Source organism: Podarcis bocagei (genome assembly GCF_964188305.1).
Source record: "Podarcis bocagei genome assembly, chromosome: 1".
NCBI classification, from domain to species: domain Eukaryota; kingdom Metazoa; phylum Chordata; class Lepidosauria; order Squamata; family Lacertidae; genus Podarcis; species Podarcis bocagei.
The window spans coordinates 86,002,933-86,025,400 of NC_138125.1; the positions used below are offsets into that span (position 1 = coordinate 86,002,933).

At 40.7% G+C, this 22,468-nt stretch overlaps 4 protein-coding genes across 4 annotated transcripts; all 4 read left to right on the forward strand.

The window, feature by feature from the left end:
* Window positions 1-2,907: 2,907 nt before the first annotated feature.
* LOC308572963 (olfactory receptor 10T2-like) lies at window positions 2,908-3,861 on the forward strand (the record flags this gene model as incomplete). The annotated part of the gene is made up of 1 exon (XM_081169563.1): window positions 2,908-3,861. One exon carries the CDS (start codon window positions 2,908-2,910, stop codon window positions 3,859-3,861), a length of 954 nt encoding a protein of 317 aa, XP_081025689.1.
* Window positions 3,862-7,938: 4,077 nt separating this feature from the next.
* LOC308572952 (olfactory receptor 10T2-like) lies at window positions 7,939-8,892 on the forward strand (the record flags this gene model as incomplete). Its single annotated transcript, XM_081169538.1, has 1 exon — window positions 7,939-8,892. One exon carries the CDS (start codon window positions 7,939-7,941, stop codon window positions 8,890-8,892), a length of 954 nt encoding a protein of 317 aa, XP_081025664.1.
* Window positions 8,893-14,702: 5,810 nt separating this feature from the next.
* LOC308596710 (olfactory receptor 5G9-like) lies at window positions 14,703-15,710 on the forward strand (the record flags this gene model as incomplete). Its single annotated transcript, XM_081211896.1, has 1 exon — window positions 14,703-15,710. The coding sequence occupies one exon, from the start codon at window positions 14,703-14,705 to the stop codon at window positions 15,708-15,710; it is 1,008 nt and encodes a 335-aa protein (XP_081068022.1).
* A 3,101-nt stretch (window positions 15,711-18,811) lies between these two features.
* LOC308573025 (olfactory receptor 5AP2-like) lies at window positions 18,812-19,756 on the forward strand (the record flags this gene model as incomplete). Its single annotated transcript, XM_081169691.1, has 1 exon — window positions 18,812-19,756. The coding sequence occupies one exon, from the start codon at window positions 18,812-18,814 to the stop codon at window positions 19,754-19,756; it is 945 nt and encodes a 314-aa protein (XP_081025817.1).
* Between the last annotated feature and the right edge of the window lie 2,712 nt (window positions 19,757-22,468).

Genomic DNA, 22,468 nt, shown 5'->3' on the forward strand with positions numbered 1-22,468 from the left:
ACATCGGTATTCAGACCAGGAATGTAAAAATCAGGCAGCAAAGTTTCTTAAAGAAAAAGTTTTTATTTGGATTTTTGTCAGACAAAAAGCAAATAGGGTGCATTCAGGAAAATGAAGAATGCCCACCCCCCCCTTTGGGGCAGTCAACTTATATATCTTTCTGCAAAGCACAGTTCAGCCCCTTGGCATCCCTTTAGCCAATGATTGACAATTTCCTATGGTCATTGATACATATTCATTAAAGTTCAACCAATGAATAAATTTGGTGTGTCCTTTCGGTTCCAAGTTGCCTATTCCACTAGGTGGCGCTACTGGCTTATAATCTACTTAACCTCTGTACTAGTTCCAGGAAGTGCCCCTGAACCCCCCGCTTCCAAGAAATGTCCTTGTGGTTTAGCAACTTCACACCTAAGTGTTATATCTGGAGCCTGGCGGTCAGCAAACATCCTGCTACTTGCCTTTGTCAGGGGTCGTTTCTCAGAAATGGCTTAACCTCAACTAGCAAACTTCCTGCAGAGGCAAGCTAGCTGCACCCACAAGCTTGCATGCTTGCTGCCTCTGCAAAAGGTGGCAAAGTGACAAACATGAGAAAGAGAAATAGTCTTTAGCTTTCTAAAATGGCTTTGTGCTTTTAGCTTTTAGATGGCCCTATAATATGGCTTCAGAGGTTCTTAGCCTGGCTCTCTATTGGTCATCCTGACCTTCACCCCTCCAATATGTCATCTTAACCATTCATCCTCTACCCATCCGCCTTTTCCAACCCTAGCATCATACAATCTCTCATCCTACCACAGACCTTGGACATACTTACTCAACCCATTTTCCACTGTACATGTTAGGACCCTTCTTGTACTTAATATAAAGTGGCTTTTCAGTTTAACATTCAGATGTTTGGTGTTAGCGGGCGCAATGAAACCCCAAAGTTTTGAGGCCTGACCACAAAACTCAGAAGACAAGATAGGGAGGAATCTAAAGTGTACAGGTGCTTCTTTGCTTTCACAGCACTCACTCCATGAAGCTTGGAAATGCAGGAGATGGTTGTGGCTTTTATTCATCCTGTGCATCTGCTCAGAGCAAATCCTTGATCCCAAACTCATTCCGGCTGAGTGAGTCAAGGCAGCCCATTATTCTCTTACATAGGTCCCACCTGGAGCAATCCAGTGTTTGTCAAAATGGAGAGGCTGTCAGGTGGTGAGGAGAGTGGGAAGGAGATGATGTAGTCAGACAATCCCACCTCCATTGTCTCCCTTTCCCCCCACTACTTATTGCCAACCACATGTTTCATTAGGGCTTAATACCCTGATTGAACCTGGGCTGGGAGGGGGAAGTGAGACAAGGTCACCAACCACATTGAGTTGTATAACCCTGATTACACCTTCTCTGGTGGGGTGGGAAGACACACTGACCACATGTTCAATTAGAGCTTAAACCGTTATCTTTTTACTTATGGCCTTTATAAAACTCCTGAAGAAATTTAGGGTCCAGGTTGCCTTGGGTTCAGATCAGTCTCAGCCAGATTGAAGCCTAATCATGATTCTTGACATTATTTATTTCACAAAATGTATCTAATGTTTCATAGTAAAAAAACAAAAACAAACCTCAAAGCAGTTTCTAAAACAATGGTTTAAAAAATCAGGATTGCCAAATTGGGCCAGGGCCAGATTATGAGTACTATTCACAGCCCTAGTTTTTAACCCCATGGGCAATTGAAAAGAAAGACAATTTATCTTTCTACAACTTAGGTGAGAAAGCAAAACTTATTACTATTTAGGATCTATAAAAAGACACAGCATTTCAGTCTAAATAACATGACACACTATATTTTTGCATTTCTTTCATTTTAAAATGTCATAAACTTGCGGAATAAACATAATTTTAAATAAGAAAAAAATTCAAAACATTTATATCAATACTCAGCTTTATTGACCAAAGCCATCTCCTTTAGCATCTAACTACAGAGCGGAATTATTCTAAGTTTTGCATACTCTGTATTATCTCGGGAATATGTTCCCAAGTGCTGAACCAGTGCTTATATTAATAGCATAGTATAAAAGTGGGGTCTTCCACAACTGGAGAGCTGCATTATTCTAGCTGGAGGTAAGATACTAGGAGATGGTAGCATCCATCACTTCATGCATTCAAGCTAGTCTCCATTTAGTTTCATTGCTCATTTTAAAAATGCAATTGACAAATGGGAAAGGAGTTACTTTAAAGCCTGAGAGAAACGGGAGCTGCATGAGGAACGAGTCAGGTAATTGGCTTGTATTCAGATTGATGAGTTTCTTCAGTCCTATACCATCTATTAGGATTAAATGAAGTACGGTATATTTTTTACCTGTGTTATGGAACAAAGTGCTACTAGGCCTCAAAATAGGTGACAGGGGATGGTTCACTGCAGGAGACGAGGGAGAAATTTGGTCCTCTTCACACTTGAATGTGAAACTACATAGTTTGCCGTTGTTAAAGCAATGCACAGGCCAAAACACGCCTGTCCTTCAAAATTTCCACTTCTTTGAACTTTCCCATGCAAAAGCTGCATATAGAGGGAAGGTTCTCATAAATAGTCATATATACATGAAATACAACATATATAGATTAATTATATTAAGCAACGTTGCTTACAGATATGTCCATTTTAGGGAAAAAATGAATACTGAGCAGCTTATGAATTTCCAAAAGGTCTTTAAAAAAAATACTTGAACTGGCAAGGAATTATGGCATGGTGAAGATTCAAAAAATGAGAAACTGAAATAGATAGATTTATCCAGCCATATATTTGCAGTAATTCCAATGTATTTCAAAACCTCAAGGCAGGGTTAATCTCAAGGGTTAGATCAGAAAGATGTTTATAAACTAATAAGACTTCACTTTCATTTTCCTTTCAGGTCATATAACATTATTGGTAACATGAATAAGGGAAACGACAGCTCAGTGACTGAATTTCTCTTGCTAGGGTTTTCTGTCTTTGGAAAGAAACCAACTCTACTCTTCCTAGGTTTCTCTCTTATATATGGCACGATCCTGGTCTTCAACCTCACCATCATGTCTGTCATCCTGTTCGACCGGACTTTACACAGCCCCATGTACTTTCTACTCTTTGCATTCTCCGCATCAGAAACCTGCAGCACATTTGCCACCATCCCCAAGTTGCTGGTGACCCTGGTGAAAGGCAGTCAATCCATTTCCTTTGTTGGGTGTGCCATGCAGATGTTTTCCTTTTCTGTATTTGGAGCAAACAACTGTTTCCTGCTTGCTGCTATGGCATATGATCGGTATGTGGCTATATGCTGCCCACTTCAGTACCATATACTGATGAACAAAAGGGTTTGTACCCAAATGGTAGCGGCTTCATGTGTAACTGGGTGTATCATAGCACTGAGTATTAATACTCTCATTTTCAGGTTGCCCTTTTGTGGGCCAAATGGAATCAGGCATTTCTTTTGTGATTTCCTACCTGTGCTGAGGCTGGCTTGCATTGATGAATCAGTTTTGCATTTGACTAACATTGCAATCATTATTTTGAGTGCCATTCTTTTGCTGGGCACAGTCATGGTGATGTTTGTCTCATACCTTTACATCATTTCTGCCATCCTAAGGATCCCCTCCAGTGTAGGAAGGCAGAAAGCCTTCTCCACATGTGCCTCCCACCTCACAGTGGTGATAACACACTTTGGGTGTGCATCCTTTGTGTATTTGAGACCCAAGTCTTCCTCATCGCTAGATCAGGACACATTGATCTCAGTGACCTATGTCTTTCTAACCCCTCTACTGAACCCTGTGATTTATACCTTAAGAAACAGGGACGTTAAAATAGCCATAAAGAACTTAGTTGTGCACTCATTTCGTTCTCAGAAACTGTGAAGAGAAGATATTTTGACCTTTTTGCCAATGCAAACATGCAAGTCCTGATTGAGAATGTAGTTGTTTAAGCTGTGGCTGTTATATGACATGAGAAATAAACTTTGATACGTTTTAGGTTGGGACCATGGTGTAGGAGATAAGGGTACCCCCCCCCCATACTCTCTGGTTCCAATCCTGATCATGTCCACCAATGATTGCCATTTTCAGTTTTCAAAAATACAAGGAATGTCAATCCGCACATTGAATATTAGGGGTAATTCGTCCTTAGTTTTAAATAACAACATGCCGTTCCCTAATACAGTTTGCCAGTCCTCTGTTTCAGTATTTGTACCTGAATAAATATTTACTCAAAAAATCTGTATGCAGTAATTTGTACTCAAAGGGTTGGTACAAAAATGTGACCATTAAGATACATTTACACAAACAGGCTGATAAAATTTCATTGAGGACTTTTTTAAGAAATCGCAAATTCATGGACATATGGAGCACTGAAGGGAGAGTCAATGTCTTGCCTTCAGATATTTGGTGGACTAGAACTCTCATCAGGGTAAACTGACTGGCCAGCCATGTCCTTGGCTGTTGTGGGAACTTCATTTTCAGACTGACTCAGGAGGATCCCCTCCCTTTCTGTGATATCTGGAAGCAAAGGGGTGGAGCCCTCTCCCAATTCTGTTCTTCATCTGTCCCAAACACCAACTTCTGAATTCCCTCTCTCCTCCTGTGACAGACCCACCATGTCCCACTTGGCACCATGGGGTCCATAGCATTCAGTCACCTTTCAAAATATCCTGAATAAGGACGGGGGCAGGAACTTGATTCAGTTCACATTTTATGGTGAATGTAATTTGCACATTCCAAAACCATATTTAAGTTTCAAATGCATTTGCTGTTTTTGTATTTTAACTCTTTACAACTAAGTTTATTATACATCAGCTTGAGAGAGGTGTTTATGAGGACATTAGTAAATCATTCATAATTATACTGAAACACAGGAATCCTTTGAAATTCACACTTCTCTGAATTCTGCTATGCGGTTCTGCAGCCCAGTAATGTGTTCAGAATGAATATACTAGTATAAACAGTGCATAAAATGCATACATGGTACATTGTAAATTGTGTCTAGTAATCACAACTGCATAAAAAAATGTGACTATTAAGATACATTTACACAAACAGGCTGATAAAATTTCATTGAGGACTTTTTTAATAAGTTGCAAATTCATTGACATATGGAGCACTGAATTTAAGATTGGAAGAATGAGAGACAGAAATTGAAATTGACACAGAAGAATAGAAGAGAAGCATCTAGTCCAATATCCTGTTCTCACAGTGGCCAATTACATGCCTGTGCGAAACCAGCAAGTGGGACCTGCGCACAAGAGCCCTCTTCCCTCTTGAAGCTTCTAGCAAGTGGTATTCAGAACCATTACTGCCTCTGACTATGGAGGCAGAGCACAGCCATCAAGGCTAGTAGCCACACATAGCTGCCTTCTCCATGGATTTATCCAATCATCCTTTGACGCTGTCCAGGTCAGGTGCAAGAAGCCTTTAGAGCTCCCTTCTCTGGTAGGGAGGGGAAAACCTAAGATCCTCTGAGGCCCAATACACACCTTCAAAGCTTCCCGTGGGGGTTCAAATATGGAGGCTTGAACAAAATTCCCATTCAGTCAGACTTTATTTAGTAATGGTTTAGAGGGCAGAATTCAAAGAGTCTATGAGAGCATTTCCTGTATGGTAAGATATATGTCAACTTAACCATTCATCCTCTACCCATTCGCCTTCTCCCACGCTGGCATTCTACAATCTCTCATCCTACCACAGACCTTGGACATACTTACTCAACCCATTTTTCACTGTACATTTTAGAACCCTCCTTGTACTTTATATAGAGTGGCTTATAATTTTAACATTCAGACGTTCAGTGTTAGCAGGATTAGTGAAACCCAAAAGTTTTGTGGCCTGACCACACAACTGGTAAGACAAGGTAAGGTGGAACCAAATGTGTACAGGTGTTCTTTTGCTGCAACAGCACTCACTCCATGAAATTTGCAAATACAGGAGATGGTTGTGGCTTTTATTCGTCCTGTGCATCTGCTCAGAGCAAATCTTTGATCCCAAACTCATTCCGGCTGAGTGAGTCAAGGCAGCCCATGATTCTCTTAGGTCAATCCCACCTGGATCAATCCAGTGTTTGTCAAAATGGAGAGGCAGTCAGGTGGTGAGGGGAATGGGAAGGAGATGATGTAATCAGACAATCCCACCTGCATTGTCTCCCTCTTCCCCCACTACTTATTGCCAACCACATGTTTCATTAGGGCTTAATACCCTGGTTGAACCTCGGCTAGGAGGGGGAAGTGAGACAAGGTCACCAACCACACTGAGTTGTATAACCCTGATTACACCTTCTCGGGTGGGGCAGGAAGACACACTGACCACATGCTCAATTAGAGCAGCCTTTTTCAACCTATGGGTCCCCAGATGTTGTTGGTCTACAACTCCCATCACCCCTAGCTAGCAAGGCCAGAGCTCAGGGATGATGGGAGTTGTAGTCCAGCAACATCTGGGGACCCACAGGTTGAGAACTGCTGAATTAGAGCTTAAACTGTTATGTTTTTAATTACAGCCTTTATAAAACTCCTGATTAAATTTAGGGTCCAGGTTGCCTAGAGTTCAGATCAATCTCAGTCAGACTGCAGCCTAATCATGATTCTTGACATTATTTATTTCACAAAATGTATCTAATGTTTCATAGTAAAAAAACCAAAAACAAACCTCAAAGCAGTTTCTAAAACAATGGTTTAAAAAATCAGGATTGCCAAATTGGGCCAGGGCCAGATTATGAGTACTGTTCACAGCCCTACTTTTTAACCCCATGGGCAATTGAAAAGAAAGACAATTTATCTCTCTACAACTTAGGTGAGAAAGCAAAACATATTACTGTTTAGGATCTATAAAAAGACATAGCATTTCAGTCTAAATAACATGACACACTATATTTTTGCATTTTTTCTTTTTAAAATGTCATAAACTTGGGGAATAAACATAATTTTAAAGAAGAAATAAATTCAAAACATTTATATCAATATTCAGCTTTATTGACCAAACCCTTCTCCTTTACCATCTAACTCCAGAGCGGAATTATTCTATCTAAGTTTTGCATACTCTGTATTATCTCGGGAATATGTTCCCAAGTGGTGAACCAGTGCTTATATTAATAGCATAGTATCAAAGTGGGGTCTCCCACAACTGCGGAGCTGTGTTATTCTAGCTGGAGGTAAGATACAGGAGATGGTAGCATCCATCTCTTCATGCATTGAAGCTAGTCTCCATTTAGTTTCAGTGCTCATTTTAAAAATGCACCAGGAATGGAGTGGCTCTTAAAGCCTGAGAGAGTAACAGAAGCTGCATGAGGAACAAGTCAGAAAATCTGCTTGTATTGGAGGGTTTCTTCAGTCCTATACCATCTGTTAGGATTAGACGAAGCATCTTTTTTACCTGTGTTATGTAAGAAAGTCTAAGAAGACAGAGATCATTTCTTTTCAAACTGCTACTCAGCCTGAAAATAGGTGACAGGATAGTTCACTGCAGGAGACGAGGGAGAAATTTGGGCTTCTTCACACTTGAATGCGAAACGACATAGTTTGCTATTGTTAAAGCAATGCACAGGCCAAAATATACCTGTCCTTCAAAATTTCCACTTCTTTGAACTTTCTCATGATAAATCTGCATATAGAGGGAAGGTGCTCATAAATATCCATATATACATGAAAGACAACATATATAGATTAATTATATTCGGCAACTTTGCTTACAGATTTGTGCATATTAGGAACAAATGGATACTAAACTGCTTATAAATTTACAAAATGACTTTCAAAAAAACACTTGCTTGGTGAAGATTCAAAAAATGAGAAACTGATATAGATAGATTTGTCCAGCCATACATTTTCAGTAATTCCAAGGTATTTCAAAACCTCAAGGCAGGGTTAATGTCAAGGGTTAAATCAGAAACATGTTTATAAACTAATAAGACTTCACTTTCATTTTCCTTTCAGGTCAGATAACATTATTGGTAATATGAATAAGGGAAATGACAGCTCAGTGACTGAATTTCTCTTGCTGGGCTTTTCTGTCTTTGGAAGGAAACCAACTCTACTTTTCCTAGGTTTCTCTCTTATATATGGCACGATCCTGGTCTTCAACCTCACCATCATGTCTGTCATCCTGTTTGACCGGACTTTACACAGCCCCATGTACTTTCTACTCTTTGCATTCTCCGCATCAGAAACCTGCAGCACATTTGCCACCATCCCCAAGTTGCTGGTGACCCTGGTGACAGGCAGTCAATCCATTTCCTTTGTTGGGTGTGCCATGCAGCAATTTTGTTTCTTTGGATTCTCTGGAAGCAACTGTTTCCTGCTTGTTTCTATGGCTTACGATCGGTATGTGGCAATATGCTGCCCACTTCAGTACCATATACTGATGAACAAAAGGGTTTGTACCCAAATGGTAGCTGTTTCATGTACAATTGGATGTATCATATCACTAAGTATTAATACTCTCATTTTCAGGTTGCCCTTTTGTGGGCCAAATGGAATCAGGCATTTCTTTTGTGATTTCCTACCTGTGCTGAAGCTGGCTTGCATTGATGAATCAGTTTTGCATTTGACTAACATTGCAATCATTATTTTGAGTGCCATTCTTTTGCTGGGCACAGTCATGGTGATGTTTGTCTCATACCTTTACATCATTTCTGCCATCCTAAGGATCCCCTCCAGTGTAGGAAGGCAGAAAGCCTTCTCCACATGTGCCTCCCACCTCACAGTGGTGATAACACACTTTGGGTGTGCATCCTTTGTGTATTTGAGACCCGAGTCTTCCTCATCGCTAGATCAGGAAACATTGATCTCAGTGACTTATGTCTTTCTAACCCCTCTACTGAACCCTGTGATTTATACCTTAAGAAACAGGGAAGTTAAAATAGCCATAAAGAAATTACTAGCGCACTCATTCCATTGTCGGAAACTGTGAACAGAAGGCATTTTGACATTTTGCTAACGGACATCCAAGCCCTGATGGAGGATGCAGTTGTTTAAGCTTTGACAGCTATTTGACATGAGAGGGTAGCTTGAGAGGATTTTACTGTTGGAAGAAAACTAAATCCCCTCACCCACATTCTCTGGTTCCAGTCCTGATCACATCCCCCAATGACTGCTGTTTACAGTTTTCCAAAATACATGGAATGCCAATCCACACATTTAACGTTATGCGTAACTTGGCCCTGAATAGCACAATACATTTCTATAGTATAGCTTGCCTATCCAGTTCATCAGTATTTGTCCTTGAGCGGTGAATATTAACTTAATGAATCAGTGATTTGTACTGTGAGAATTGCTGGATGTGATTCATATAGAATATAATATGGAAATCCAACATATGTACATTGTCATCTTTTAATGACAGAATGGATTGTGTATAATTGTCCCTATTAAACTGGAATGTTGTTCCTAAGCAATGATACTTCTTTTACCATCTAAACCACTGAGCCTAGTGCTTGCCAATCAGAAGGTCGGCGGTTCGAATCCCCGCAATGGGGTGAGCTCCCATTGCTCGGTCCCTGCTCCTGCCCACCTAGCAGTTCGGAAGCATGTCAAAGTGCAAGTAGATAAATAGGTAACGCCGTGGCAGGAAGGTAAACGATGTTTCCATGTGCTGCTCTGGTTTCGGTGTTCAGTTGTGCTAGAAGCAGCTTAGTCATGCTGGCCACATAACCTGGAAAAACTGTCTGCAGACAAACGCCAGCTCCCTTCGGCCAGTAAAGTGAGATCAGCGCTGCAACCCCAGAGTCGTTCGTGACTGGACTTAACAGTCAGGGGGCCTTTAACTTTTACTGGCAATGTAAATGAGCCAAATGAAAAGTGATTTGGGCTTGCAGGATCTACTTTTCTTTTTCCTTTAACCCTGACGCTGAACTACTGGGGCCAGATGTAAAATAATGGCAAGGTTGGAACCATACATCCTTTGAATTAAAGAACAGGATGCCTCTTTATTGTGCATCACCTTGAGGGAGGTATTTGAAATGTGATTAATAAATCAGTAATAATAATGGAACTGAAACACAGCAATCCTTTGAATTTTTCACTTTTCTGAATTTTGTGATGTGGTTCTACAGCCAAGTAATTGTACAAATTGCATATACTAGTGTAAACTGTGCATAAAAATGACATTTTAGTGAAAATTGCTTTGCAAAATGTAAATCTTGGTCACAACTGAATGCAAAAATATGAATATTAATAGTAATTCACACAAACATGCAGATGAATTTTCATGAGGAGTATTTTTAAAAATGCAAATCCATGGACATGTCGAGAACTGAACTTAAGAGTCAACAAATGAAAAATGGAGGGGAATTGAAACTGACAGATTCACCCAACCCAGTGCTGAAGATGCAGCTTTTTGTTATGGCCTCTGAAAGCTGAACCGTATTATTATGCGCCTCCTGAAAAGGGTAAATGAATGTATCAGTTTTTCCTTTGTATTGATGGTTGCTTTTATTCCATTTTAAACTATTGTTTACTCTGGAACCTTATGATGAAGAGTGGGTGAGAAATCTAATAAATAAATATAAATATGTTGTTGTTGTTGTTAGAATCATAGAATGGTGGAGTTGGAAGGGACCCTAAGGGTCATCTAGTCCAACTCCCTGCAATGCAGGGGGTTGTTGTTAGTATTCAACACAGGTTTGACCACAGGTTTGAATTTATGGGATCATAAGTTCACAAATGTATTTTATAGCTTTCTCCTGGAAATGTGGATATATAGGATTGCAACATTATTCTTCATTTTCAGTTCATTACTAGATGATTACAGTGGAACCTCTATTTGCGACCATAATCCATTCTGGAGGTCCGTCCGGAGGTCGAAATGGGTTGCGGGGAGAGGTGCCGTTGTGCACAGGCGCAGGCGGCGATTGCCCACTTCTGTGCATGTACAAACAGCAATTGTTGCTTCTGTGCATGCACAAACAGCGATCATCGCTCCAACGCATGCGCGAATGGCGGCAAACCTCTAGGTTTGCCTCGGTCGCGACTTGGAGTGACTGTAAGAAGAGGCATTGGTAAGCAGAGGTTCGACTGTACTGTGCATGTATTATTAACGTGTCAGACATTTCCATGCTGAAGCAACGTTGGGGACATGCTTTTATCTCTGCTGAATCTGGCCTTGCATCTCCTTCCTGTGTGTTCAGTGTGCTTGTCTGCCATGGAATCCCAGCACCAGCACCTGCTTGCAAGTAGAGGCTCTGTGTGTGATTGACGCACCTATAGAGCCATGCATTGGGGTTCCTTTGAAGACACTGATGTTCAAAATAGGGATGTTAGAGAAATGAGATACAGTGTCAGGGAAGGGGGAGGGGTGTTAAAATGACAACTCTGCTCCAGTTTAGCATGGAAATACCCTACACTTGTGTAATGCCTGAAGCTATTTTCTCTCACATGGTGCAATCAGAAATTTTTTCCATTTGTTTTTCTTCTGCTTCCATTTAATCATTTTCCATCTTGTGAATTCTTGGTGCACCTGACTCCCAATTGCAAACAATCTCTGGGGTGCAGGTCTCTGCAACTTCAGGACTGAAATATTGCTGTGTGGTGTGTACTGTGCATCTGGGATTCATTAGAGTAAATATGAACTTTGCCTTTACCCATAGGATATCATAGTGTGGTGTGTGTTTTTAACACAACCATAATATATTAATTTTCCATGTATAAAATGAGAGAATCAAGTCTTTTCAAACTATAGCATACAGATCATTAAATCAGAAGGCTTTGAAAAGTTTGTGTTCTCTTGCCCTCTTCCACACTTTCCATACAGTAAGTTCAATAATATTCCCTAAGTATAATGTGTTTCACTAACAAATAGAGGGGTGGGATGACAGAGAATAGCCCAACTGAAGAAGCTCATAGCCTAGTGGAGGAGCATATGCATTGCACCCAAAAGGTCCCAGGTCCTTTCTCTTGAATCTCCAGATCAGGCTGTGAAATGTTGGAGACACACTGTTTGTCAGTGTAGGTCAAACGGACCTAGATGGATCAATGGTCTGAATCAGTATAAAGTAGTAAGAGATAGAGAGGAAATCTGTTTGAAACATATTTTTCAATGGAATTTAGCACTTCTAACCATACTGGATTACTTCTTACATCAAGTATTCTCTTACAACCAAGCCACTGGTGCATTGTCACTTTAAACAAAATGCACAACTGATTATATTCAAAAATTTAAACAAAATTATAGAGGGGGGAGCATGTTATATGTATGAAAGAGTCAAGCCCAATGTGGTACTATATTTTAATTATTAATATGTAAGAGTTTTTATACAGTTACATGCTTTTTGTATGCATCTGTTTACGTGCTGGTTACTTTAGGGAACCTGGAGTGCATATGCATATAATACCCAAGAAATGTTCGTATTTTTAGTGGAACCGGGAGAAAGGAATACCTTCCTTCTTGACAAGAGCAAAGGAGCAAGACAAGAAAGAAAAACTCACGTGGATAACTTCAGCATCAAGTTGTTCAGAAGGTTCCATTCCTAAAGGTAGTTTCCAGTGCTTCTGCTATACTATCTACTTCTGAGTAAACTTGCAGAAGGCCTGCCTTCAGACATAAGGCTCGTCCACACTTACCTCTGCTCCACATTTCTAAGGACAGGTTCTGGCTTTCTGGGTCTGTATCCCAGCTCTTTGTTTAATTTTTGGCCTGCCGCTTTCTCCTTGAAAAACTGTTTACCACTGAATTGGAGCAAACAGCAATCCACAGAAAACCCAAAATGTCATTGCTCTGATTCAGCGATAAAGATTGGGTTTTCCTGGGGAAAGTTACAGAAACAAAAACAAAAAGTGCTCGGACACAGACCAAGAAAGCTTGGACCTGTGCCTAGAAAGCATGGGGCAAAAGGTAAGCCCTAAATCTCACTATTTTCCATACTGAAAGAAGAGGAAGCAGTGAAGAGGTTAGTAGGATGGATTCTATAAAGTTCTCAGGCATGTAATGTTTCCAAATTAATTTGATGGGGGCTGTTTTACAACCCCTTGCATGCATCTGCAGCGGAAAAGGCAAGCTTTTAAAATTGTGTGCCTGCTTTTTTAATTGATCCTGAGATATCCTCCGCTCCTCCACATGCAGCTGCTGGGTGACCTTGGGCTAGTCACACTTCTCTGAAGTCTCTCAGCCCCACTCACCTCACAGAGTGTTTGCTGTGGGGGAGGAAGGGAAAGGAGAATGCTAACCGCTTTGAGACTCCTTCGGGTAGTGATAAAGCGGGATATCAAATCCAAACTCTTCTTCTTCTCTTAAGCTGCTATTGGGACAAAAATGGGATGGGAGGATTTTACTCATGTAAATTTAGGATAGGGAGAACTCTGTTATTGTTACATTAATTTCAAATTGAAGCCTTTTTGTGTTTTGTTTTCTGGAACCTGTCCTGAAGCTTTATTGAATAGCATAATGAAAATCAGTATCAGTAAATGCCACTTGGGGGAGTTAAATAATAGGGAGGGTGGGGCAGGGTAACTTCAGTGATAACTGTGCCATTTAAAGAACACTGTCTTGTTCACCAGTTTGACGGGGGCTAATTACCCTTCAGCATTCTTTCCTCCCTTTTCTTATACTCACAACCAGGGTGATTTAAAAGAAAAAGATTCTTATCCCACCCTAAGTCTAAGCTGAATTGGTGATTCAAAATATAGAACCAGAAGGTGGTGATTATTGTGCATTAGTCAGCACTGAATGTTTTGTGGTGGAGCATTGAGGTGAGGCTTCCTTCTTTATTTGAGTTTCCAGAAATAAAACAACATCATCCCAGAACTCTTCTTTACTTGATCCCCATCCCAGTACACACACACCCTCCCCATGTAAAATGTTCTTAGAAACCTTATCACGGCCAAGCAGTGGAAAAATGTTTTTAAAAGGAGAAAAAGAGCCTGTAAGCCCTTGGGCAATGCCATAAAAGAAAAGAAAAAAACTAGGAATGAGCAGATCAGGATTAGAAAGGTCTGTAGACATGCAATCTAATCTGCATGTCTATGTTCCCATCCAGCCCATCAAATGTAGACCATGGAGTTTTGTCCAAAATTCTGGAACCAACCAAAATCCTCCCCCATCCTTACCTGTCACCCTGAAAATATTCTTCTACTCCACCTCCCATCAGCTACAGCCAGCATGACCTATGCTCAAGGATTATGACAGATGTAGTCTAAAAGCATCTCGTAGCCTCCATTCCTGCTCTCCATCTCTGCTTTATGTGATGCTAGTTCTCATGTGTAAAAAAAAAATCTCTTCCACGAGGCTTATCACTACTAGCAAAATGGCCAAAACATACAGGCATGCATTACATACACCACCTTTCCATAGTTAAAACCATGCTCAATGTGGCTTACAGCATTGGGGGTGGGGGGGGAATCGTGATTACAAACATAACAAAGTAGTCTTGAACAGTAAATAAAACGTTTAAAAGTGCACAACTAAAATATGCAATTTCCACATAAATCATTAGAATATCAAAAATAAAAATACAAAAATTAATATGGATAACAGCAACAACCCCCACTAAACAATATCCCAGTCCAAGAGTCTCCTCAGCAGCCTCAGCTTTTGTAACTGGGGTCAAACCAAACAAGGAGGCCAAGTATTTACTGCTTAGATACACATCCCTGGAACACAGTCAGAGCACTGACACAGCAACAAATTAGCATAACATGTAGATATTAGATAGGTTGGTATTATTCAGCTTTATTTACTTGCTTTCTTCAATTACCATCTTTGCTCTCCAGGTTCTTGATGCTGAAAAGATGGACAAGCAGAATAATCACAGCAGGGTGACAGAATTCATCTTGCTGGGATTCACTGATGACCCAAAGCTGCAGATTGCCCTCTTCTTGCTATTTCTAGCCATCTATGTTATCACTGTGGCTGGAAGCCTCAGCCTGATTGTTCTGATCAGGACTTACTCCCACCTGCACACTCCCATGTACTTCTTCCTCTGCCACTTATCATTCACAGACCTCTGCTATACCTCTGCTATAGCCCCCAAGATGCTGGTGAGCTACTTGGTGGGTGATAAAACCATCTCTTATGCTGGCTGTGCTGCTCAGCTGTGCTCATTTGCTGCCTTTGTGAGTACCGAGTGTTTCCTTTTGGCTGTGATGGCATTTGACCGCTACATGGCTATTTGTAACCCACTTCTGTACTCTGCTGTCATGTCCCAAAGAGTGTGCAGCTGCCTGGTTGTAGGATCGTATGCAGCTGGTTTTGCCAACTCAGCCCTGCAGACAGTATGTATATTCAGATTATCCTACTGTGGACACAACATCATCAAACATTTCTTCTGCGATATCCCTAAACTTCTGAAGCTTTCCTGCTCTGAAACCTTCCTTTCAGAGTCACTGTCAGTCTTTGCATCTGGAGCAGTTGCTATGACCTCTCTTTCAGCCATTATTATCTCCTACTTCTGCATTTTATCTGCCATCCTGAAAATACACTCTATCAAGGGCAGACACAAGGCCTTCTCCACTTGTGCTTCTCACTTGACCTCAGTGGCTTTGCTTTATGGAACGGGGACCTTTATGTATATACATCCCAACTTGAAATCGGGACTAGATGGTAATATGGTGGTTTCTGTAGTCTACACATTAGTGATACCCATGCTCAACCCCCTAATCTATAGTTTGAGAAACAAAGAGGTGAAAGAGGCCATCAGAAAAGCCACAACAAAAACGAAAGAATATCCCCCTTCCAAAAGCATTGAGGGAAATGATGGCAACCAATGTCGCACCACAAGACCGAACAACTTAAACTAAGGTAAGATTACATAGGGAGATGCATTACACTGTACCAGACCATTGGTTCAACTTGCTCGCTATTCTCTACTTTAACTGGTGATAGCTCTCCAGGGTTCAGACATAGCTCTCCCTGCCCTACCTGGAGACACTGAACCTGGGACCTTCTGCATGCAAAGCAGATCCTCTACCACTGACTAATAATAATAATAATAATAATAATAATAATAATAATAATAATAATAATAATTTTATTTATACCCCAGCCACTCTTGGCGGCTTCCAACACACGTAAAAATCAAAATCAAACATTAATAGATTCAGGTAGGTAGCCGTGTTGGTCTGACAGTCGAAATATATAAAAAAATAAAAAATTGTCCAGTAGCACCTTAGAGACCAACTAAGTTTGTTCTTGGTATCAGCTTTCGTGTGCATGCACACTTCTTCAGATATATGTATATGATATATGTATCTGAATATGTATCTGAAGAAGTGTGTATGCACATGAAAGCTTATACCAAGAACAAACTTATTTGGTCTCTAAGGAGCTACTGGACAATTTTTTATTTTTATATATATTCAAACATTAATAGTAACAATCTGATCCAATATAAAAAGTCGCAGTAACTTTAAAATAAACCATTTTCAATAATCCAGTAGAATTACAGTTCTTCCCTCAACTACATAGTTTTGTTACATGAACAAAGAAAGTTAGACCCCGTAACTTAGTCTGACCCCATCTGGGATGCTAGTATCTTTATGCATATCTTCTCAATAATGATGACCTTATCCTTAAACTGAGTTACAATGAATCAGCTATGACCACATTCTACAACGTGATAATCACTTCAAGGAAGTCAGAGCATTTTTGTGTCACAGTGTTATTTCATTGTGATTCCTTGCATCGACATTGTTGCTCAAGATCCTATCCATTCTCTTTCACTAGCTACTGAACATTTCTCAATATGTCATTCTTTTTTCAGACACAACACCCAACTTTCCCTTGTTTTCAGAGGGAACTGTGGGTCACGGGGCCTCAGCATGCAATTCCACAAGACGTCACCAGAAGCTGCCACAGTTGCACAACTGTGGCAATGGCAGGATGGGTGAAGTGTCCGCATGGGTGCTGCCTCATGGGATTCTGCTGCCCAAGGTGGCTGCTTCAGCCCACCTTATGGGCGGACCAGCCCTAGCCATTGGTCATACTGGGTGGGGCTGATGGGAACTGGAGTGCAAAAACAGCTGGCAGGGCGCAGGTTCTCCATCCCTGCCATAAATGAAACAGGTGTCAAGGTTCTGAGACATACATTCATGTGTAACATATCGTTCGATCCAAATAAGAGAATATAATAAACTGGAAACCCCAAGGGAGTGAAGAAAAGTAAACAATGGTGCCCTGTGCATTCATTTTAATTGCTGTGTGTCTTTAATTGAGTTCAAGGCATAAAGTACTCAAGAGATTATCTAAAGCAGATATTATAAATACCCCATTCTATTAATTCTACCCTACCTGGTTTTTCTGCTGTAACTTGCATTACTTAGATCAGGTGGGTCTTGGGTAATAACTTTGTGACAGCCCGTGATTAGGAATTAAAGGTTCCTGCTGTTCTTCTCTGTCATTGACAGTAATTAACTCTGTGTTTACTTCCATCTTTTGCAAATTATGAAAAATATTTCAACAGAAGTAGTATGTCTGTTTGGTGATCTGGATATATGAGGAGCTTTTGTATGGGGTAAATGTACACAGTTGGAGTAATTTAACAATAGTATTAATACTGGGGTGATATATTGTGTAGTTTTGCATTTCAAAGTTCTAGAACCTAAGCTGGAGTAAGATCCATGGTACACAATGTATTTACCATGCGTGTGTTTCCAGGACCATGGGAAGGTGAGTTGGCCTTTTCTCTGGGCACTATTTTCTCCAACCTGCTGGTATTTACCCCAAAGATGCCATTTGACTCCCACTGATATTATCCACATTTTCCATGAAAAATAAAAAGTTTATTGCAGATCCACTCACAGCACCCCCCACCCTCATGGACAAAGACATTGATCAATGATACTTGGAACAAACTTGACACGACAACCTTCTGGGATTGGAAAGGCGGCCACACCTTTATTGAATACAGATATAGGTAGACTTTGGCTCAGGCATTGGATCGATTATCAACCTCTGGGTGGAAGGCTGAAGTTTGAAGGGACTTTTACTATGTTTGCAGCTTATTTCTCACAGCAAATGAGAAAATTCATAGAGATATTTCCCTTTGAAGTCTGTAAGACTCGGTATTCACAACAGTTTGCAGCTTAAAGAAATTCAAGTGGTCCAAATTGCATTGCAGTCTTTTTATAGTAATAGCTTTATAATCAATTTATAAAGCACCATGCACACTCAAAACCCAGCTTTTTTTTGAAAAAAGAAAAAAGCAGGCTTCCAAAACATCTGAGCAAGAAAAGGATAAGCAAAAGAAAGGGGGTTAAAGAAAAGGGAGATAATGCAAGACCTATCAGCCCAAATTGTAAAGTATCGTTTAATGAAGGGAGGATAGTAAAAATGAAATGAAAGTAGGTGAAAATAAAATTAGAAAGAGAGGGAGAGGGTTTTTTCACTGTCACTAGATCAAATGTATTTTTCCAGAATTAGAATATGCACAACAGCTTGATTATTGATCCACATTTGTCATGATTATGACAACATTGAAAAAGTCCCACCATCACCTTCAGAGTAACAGTGCTATGTAGAACTCTTCTGCAGCTCTGCCGTAATAAGAAAGATAATGCAAAGTGGAATCAGACTCCCTCCCAGCTCACACTGCTTCTAATGTTATCCTTCTAACTAAAGATTTTAAAAGAGTACTTTTCCCATTTAGAGTTGCTGAAAAGCAAGCACAGAGATCAACTCTTTGATCCATTGCACAGTGACAACAGAAATCAAGCTATGATGTCCATTTCACATCCTTTTCTATCCTGTATGTTTGAAATGTACTTTTGAATTTGGAAGCTGGTTAGCTCCAGTTGATCAAATTTGCAATTCGTGCTGCAAATAAATCTTCAAGTCTAGCTATTTTCTTCCTTTCAAGTTTCCATTTTTACCTCTCCCTGGCAGGTGGAAAGACCTAGAATAAATGACCGCAGAAAATCAAACCCAAGTGACTGTGTTCATATTCTCAGGATTCACAGATCATCCAGAATTGCAAGCTATCCTCTTTATCACATTCCTGGTGATTTACACCATCACTCTGGGTGCAAATCTAGGGATGATCATCTTGATCAGGATGGATCAACAGCTACAAACCCCAATGTACTTCTTTCTCAGTCACTTGGCTTTCCTGGATGCCAGCTACTCTTCTGCAGTTACTCCAAAAGCCATATGGGACCTTTTAGCTGAAAGGAAAACCATTTCCTTTGCTGGGTGTGCAGCACAGTTTTACATGTTTGATGGTCTAGTGATGACTGAATTCTTCCTACTGTCTGTGATGGCATATGATCGCTATGTGGCCATCTGCAACCCATTGCTTTATTATCTAGTTATGTCTAAGAAGTTCTGCACTGCAGCAGTGGCCGCTGTATATATCTATGGCTTTGCGAGTTCAGTGGTTCAAACAGCCTTGACTTTTCAGATGTCCTTCTGCAGATCAAATGTGATCAATCATTTCTACTGCAATGACCCACCGCTTCTCGCTTTGTCCTGCTCTGACACTCGACCGAAGGAAATCCAGCTTTTAGCTCTATCTGCTATCAACTTATGCAGTTCCCTCTCGGCAATCATCGTCTCCTATGTCTACATTCTGACCGCCATCTTTGGGAAACACTCTGCAGGTGGGAGTCAAAGAGGCTTCTCCACATGCGCCTCACACATGACAGCTGTGATCATTTTCTATGGCACCCTCTTCTTCATGTATCTTCAACCCAGCTCGGCTCATTCTCTGAACTATGACAAAGTGGTGTCAGTTTTTTATGCTGTTGTTATCCCTATGCTGAACCCTCTGATCTACAGCTTGAGGAACAAAGAAGTGAAGGGGGCCTTGAAGAGAGTGATGGGAAGAAATTGTTTTTATAGTATGGTTTAAATAAAGTGCAACCCTGGTCCTGTGTTTAAAAAATAGTAGTATTACAGTTGACCAACTCTACAATTTTATGATTCTGTGACCCTGAGATAAATGCTACACTGATTACCATTTCGGAGCTGTGTTTAGTAATAAAGACCTGGGGTGCCCTCCAGATCCCATCAACCAATGCTCAGGGGTGATATAAACCACAACTTTGAGAGGGCACCATGTTGGCTTCCCTTGGAAGGGAATTGTCAAGGCTACGGGAAAGCTATTTCTCCCCCAGTTGCAGCAAGAGCAGGGGAAACAAGGTAAAGTCCTTTTTAATGAGTTTTATTCAATACTAATAGCAAGAGACAAAAGAATGCAACAAGTCTTAACAATGGCATTGCTCCAAACTGGGCTCCTCCTCCCTCCTTTCTAGCAATAGCACCTTCCCTTACAGTGGCCACTTGTGGCCAAATGTCTCTGATTCTGTTGTTCTTGCACTCTTAATGAATGACACATTCTGGGAAAAGGATGACCATCTGTACAGCCTCCACCACCACAAGTGGTTATCCATCTATTGGATTTTCTGGTGAAAGGCAGCTGTCACCTTTGGAGTGGCAGGATGGCCAGCCAACTGGTCATTCAAGCCCCTATAGGATGTACCTTGGATAGAGATGAGCAAATCTGCCAATTTAAGTTTCTCATATTTCCAGTTGTCCACATTTCTACATCAGTTTGTATTTTTTAAAGTCCTCATGAAAATCCTGCAGCATTCTAGTTTGAATTTCCCCATATCTGATTTACACAAATTTGAAAATCAATTTTCTCTCATGGATTTTTGTATGATGTTTTCAGTAATGATGCATTTGTAGGCATACTTTCCCCTAATCTATGCATTTTTGTACACATCACATAACTGCACTGCAAAATTCAGAGAAATGCAAATTTCGAGACATCAGTGTGTTTCAATGTTTCAGAAAGTGCAAATTAGATGGGTTCGCCTTTGAATGCAAACTGAATTGTATTTCTCCCCCATCACTAGTCATGGAGATGACTTCTCCCCTCTGTTTACTAGCCATGGGTGTTCCATAGGATGCTCCACATACTGTCCTGACCTGCTCAAATTTCCTGCTGGACAAGAGGGCTTCAGGTGCCAAACCACTGAAGTCAGTAATGTCTGTCACATCCTTTTCTACTCATATTACACCTGCATTCACTGATGCTTCAGAGTACACAATGACTATCTGTTCTAAAAGTGTTTAAGTTGGAGTCAAAACTCTTTGACTATGGGTCTTGTGTGAAATGGGGTTTACTAGCCCTCCTTTCCCATTCTTCCCTTCCTAAGCAAAAACAGCATAATCATGGTCAGATTATAATGGTACAATTTAAGTCATTGCACTAGGGCCCATGCCTATCTGAGGGCTAATACTCTGACCTTTATTTTTTATTTATTTAAAAAAATAGCCCATTCCCACCTTTCAATGTTTTTAGCCAATGAGTGTCCCAATCAAGGGACATAATAGTCCCCCTCTGCTCTGCCTTGGTCAAACCACACCTGGGATACTGTGTCCAGTTCTGGGCAGCACAATTTAAGAAGGATATTGACAAACTGGAATATGTGTAAAGGAGGGCGACCACAATGATCAAGGGTCTGCAAACCAAGCATTTGGAGGAACAGTTGAGGGAATTGGGTATGTTTAGAGGAGGCTGAGAGGAGATATGATAGCCATCTTTAAATATTTAAAGGGCTGTCACGTGGTAGATGGAGCAATCTTGTTTTATCCTAACAAGGGCTCTCTCTCCTCTCTCTCCCCCCCCCCAACCCTTACGCACTCCTCAGAGATGAAGTGAGGATCTGGTAGGGAACATAGTTATTAGTCCCTCCCCCTCCAGAAAAAAAGAATAAACAACAAAAATGCTGGACAATTCTCTGAGAAAGCAAAATACACACACTGAGGCAAGCAAGGGGAGAACAACAGAACAACAATAAATTATCCAAATTAGTACCTAAAAGGTTAAAAGGGAAACAGTCTCATTTTAAAAATGAGTACAGTAATCCCATAATTTATGTGCATTTAACTTGTCCACATTCAGTTTTCCTTCAGGGGAAGGAAGGCAGATGGGATTCCAAGAAAAAATGCCTTTGGCAATCCTTCCTACCATTGAACACAATGGGGTTTGACTATACACAATTTTGGCTTTAGGCAACGTCCCTGGAGCGTAACCCCTGTGTAAATTGTGGACATACACAGTACGTTTCCGAGCACAATTCAGAGTTTTGGTGTTGACCTTTAAAGCCCTAAATGGCCTCGGCCCAGTATACCCGAAGGACCTTCTCCACCTCCATCATTCTGCTCCAGCGCCGAGGGCCTTCTGGTGGTTCCCTCATTGCAAGAAGCAAAGCTACAGGGAGCCAGGCAGAGGGACTTCTTGGTAGTGGCGCCCGCCCTGTGGAATGCCCTCCCATCAGTTGTCAAAGAAATAAACAACTACCTGACATTCAGAAGACATCTGAAGGCAGCCCTGTTCAGGGCTGTGTGTGATATTTTAATGTATTTTTAATCTTTGTTGGAAGCCGCCCAGAGTGGCTGGGGAAACCCAGCCAGATGGGCAGGGTACAAATAATAAATTATTATTATTATTATTATTATTATTATTATTATTATTATTATTATTACTGTACATGACAGGTGGTGCCATTTAAAACAGCAAGAGACCATTGCTGCATTCCCTAGGGAGTTTTCA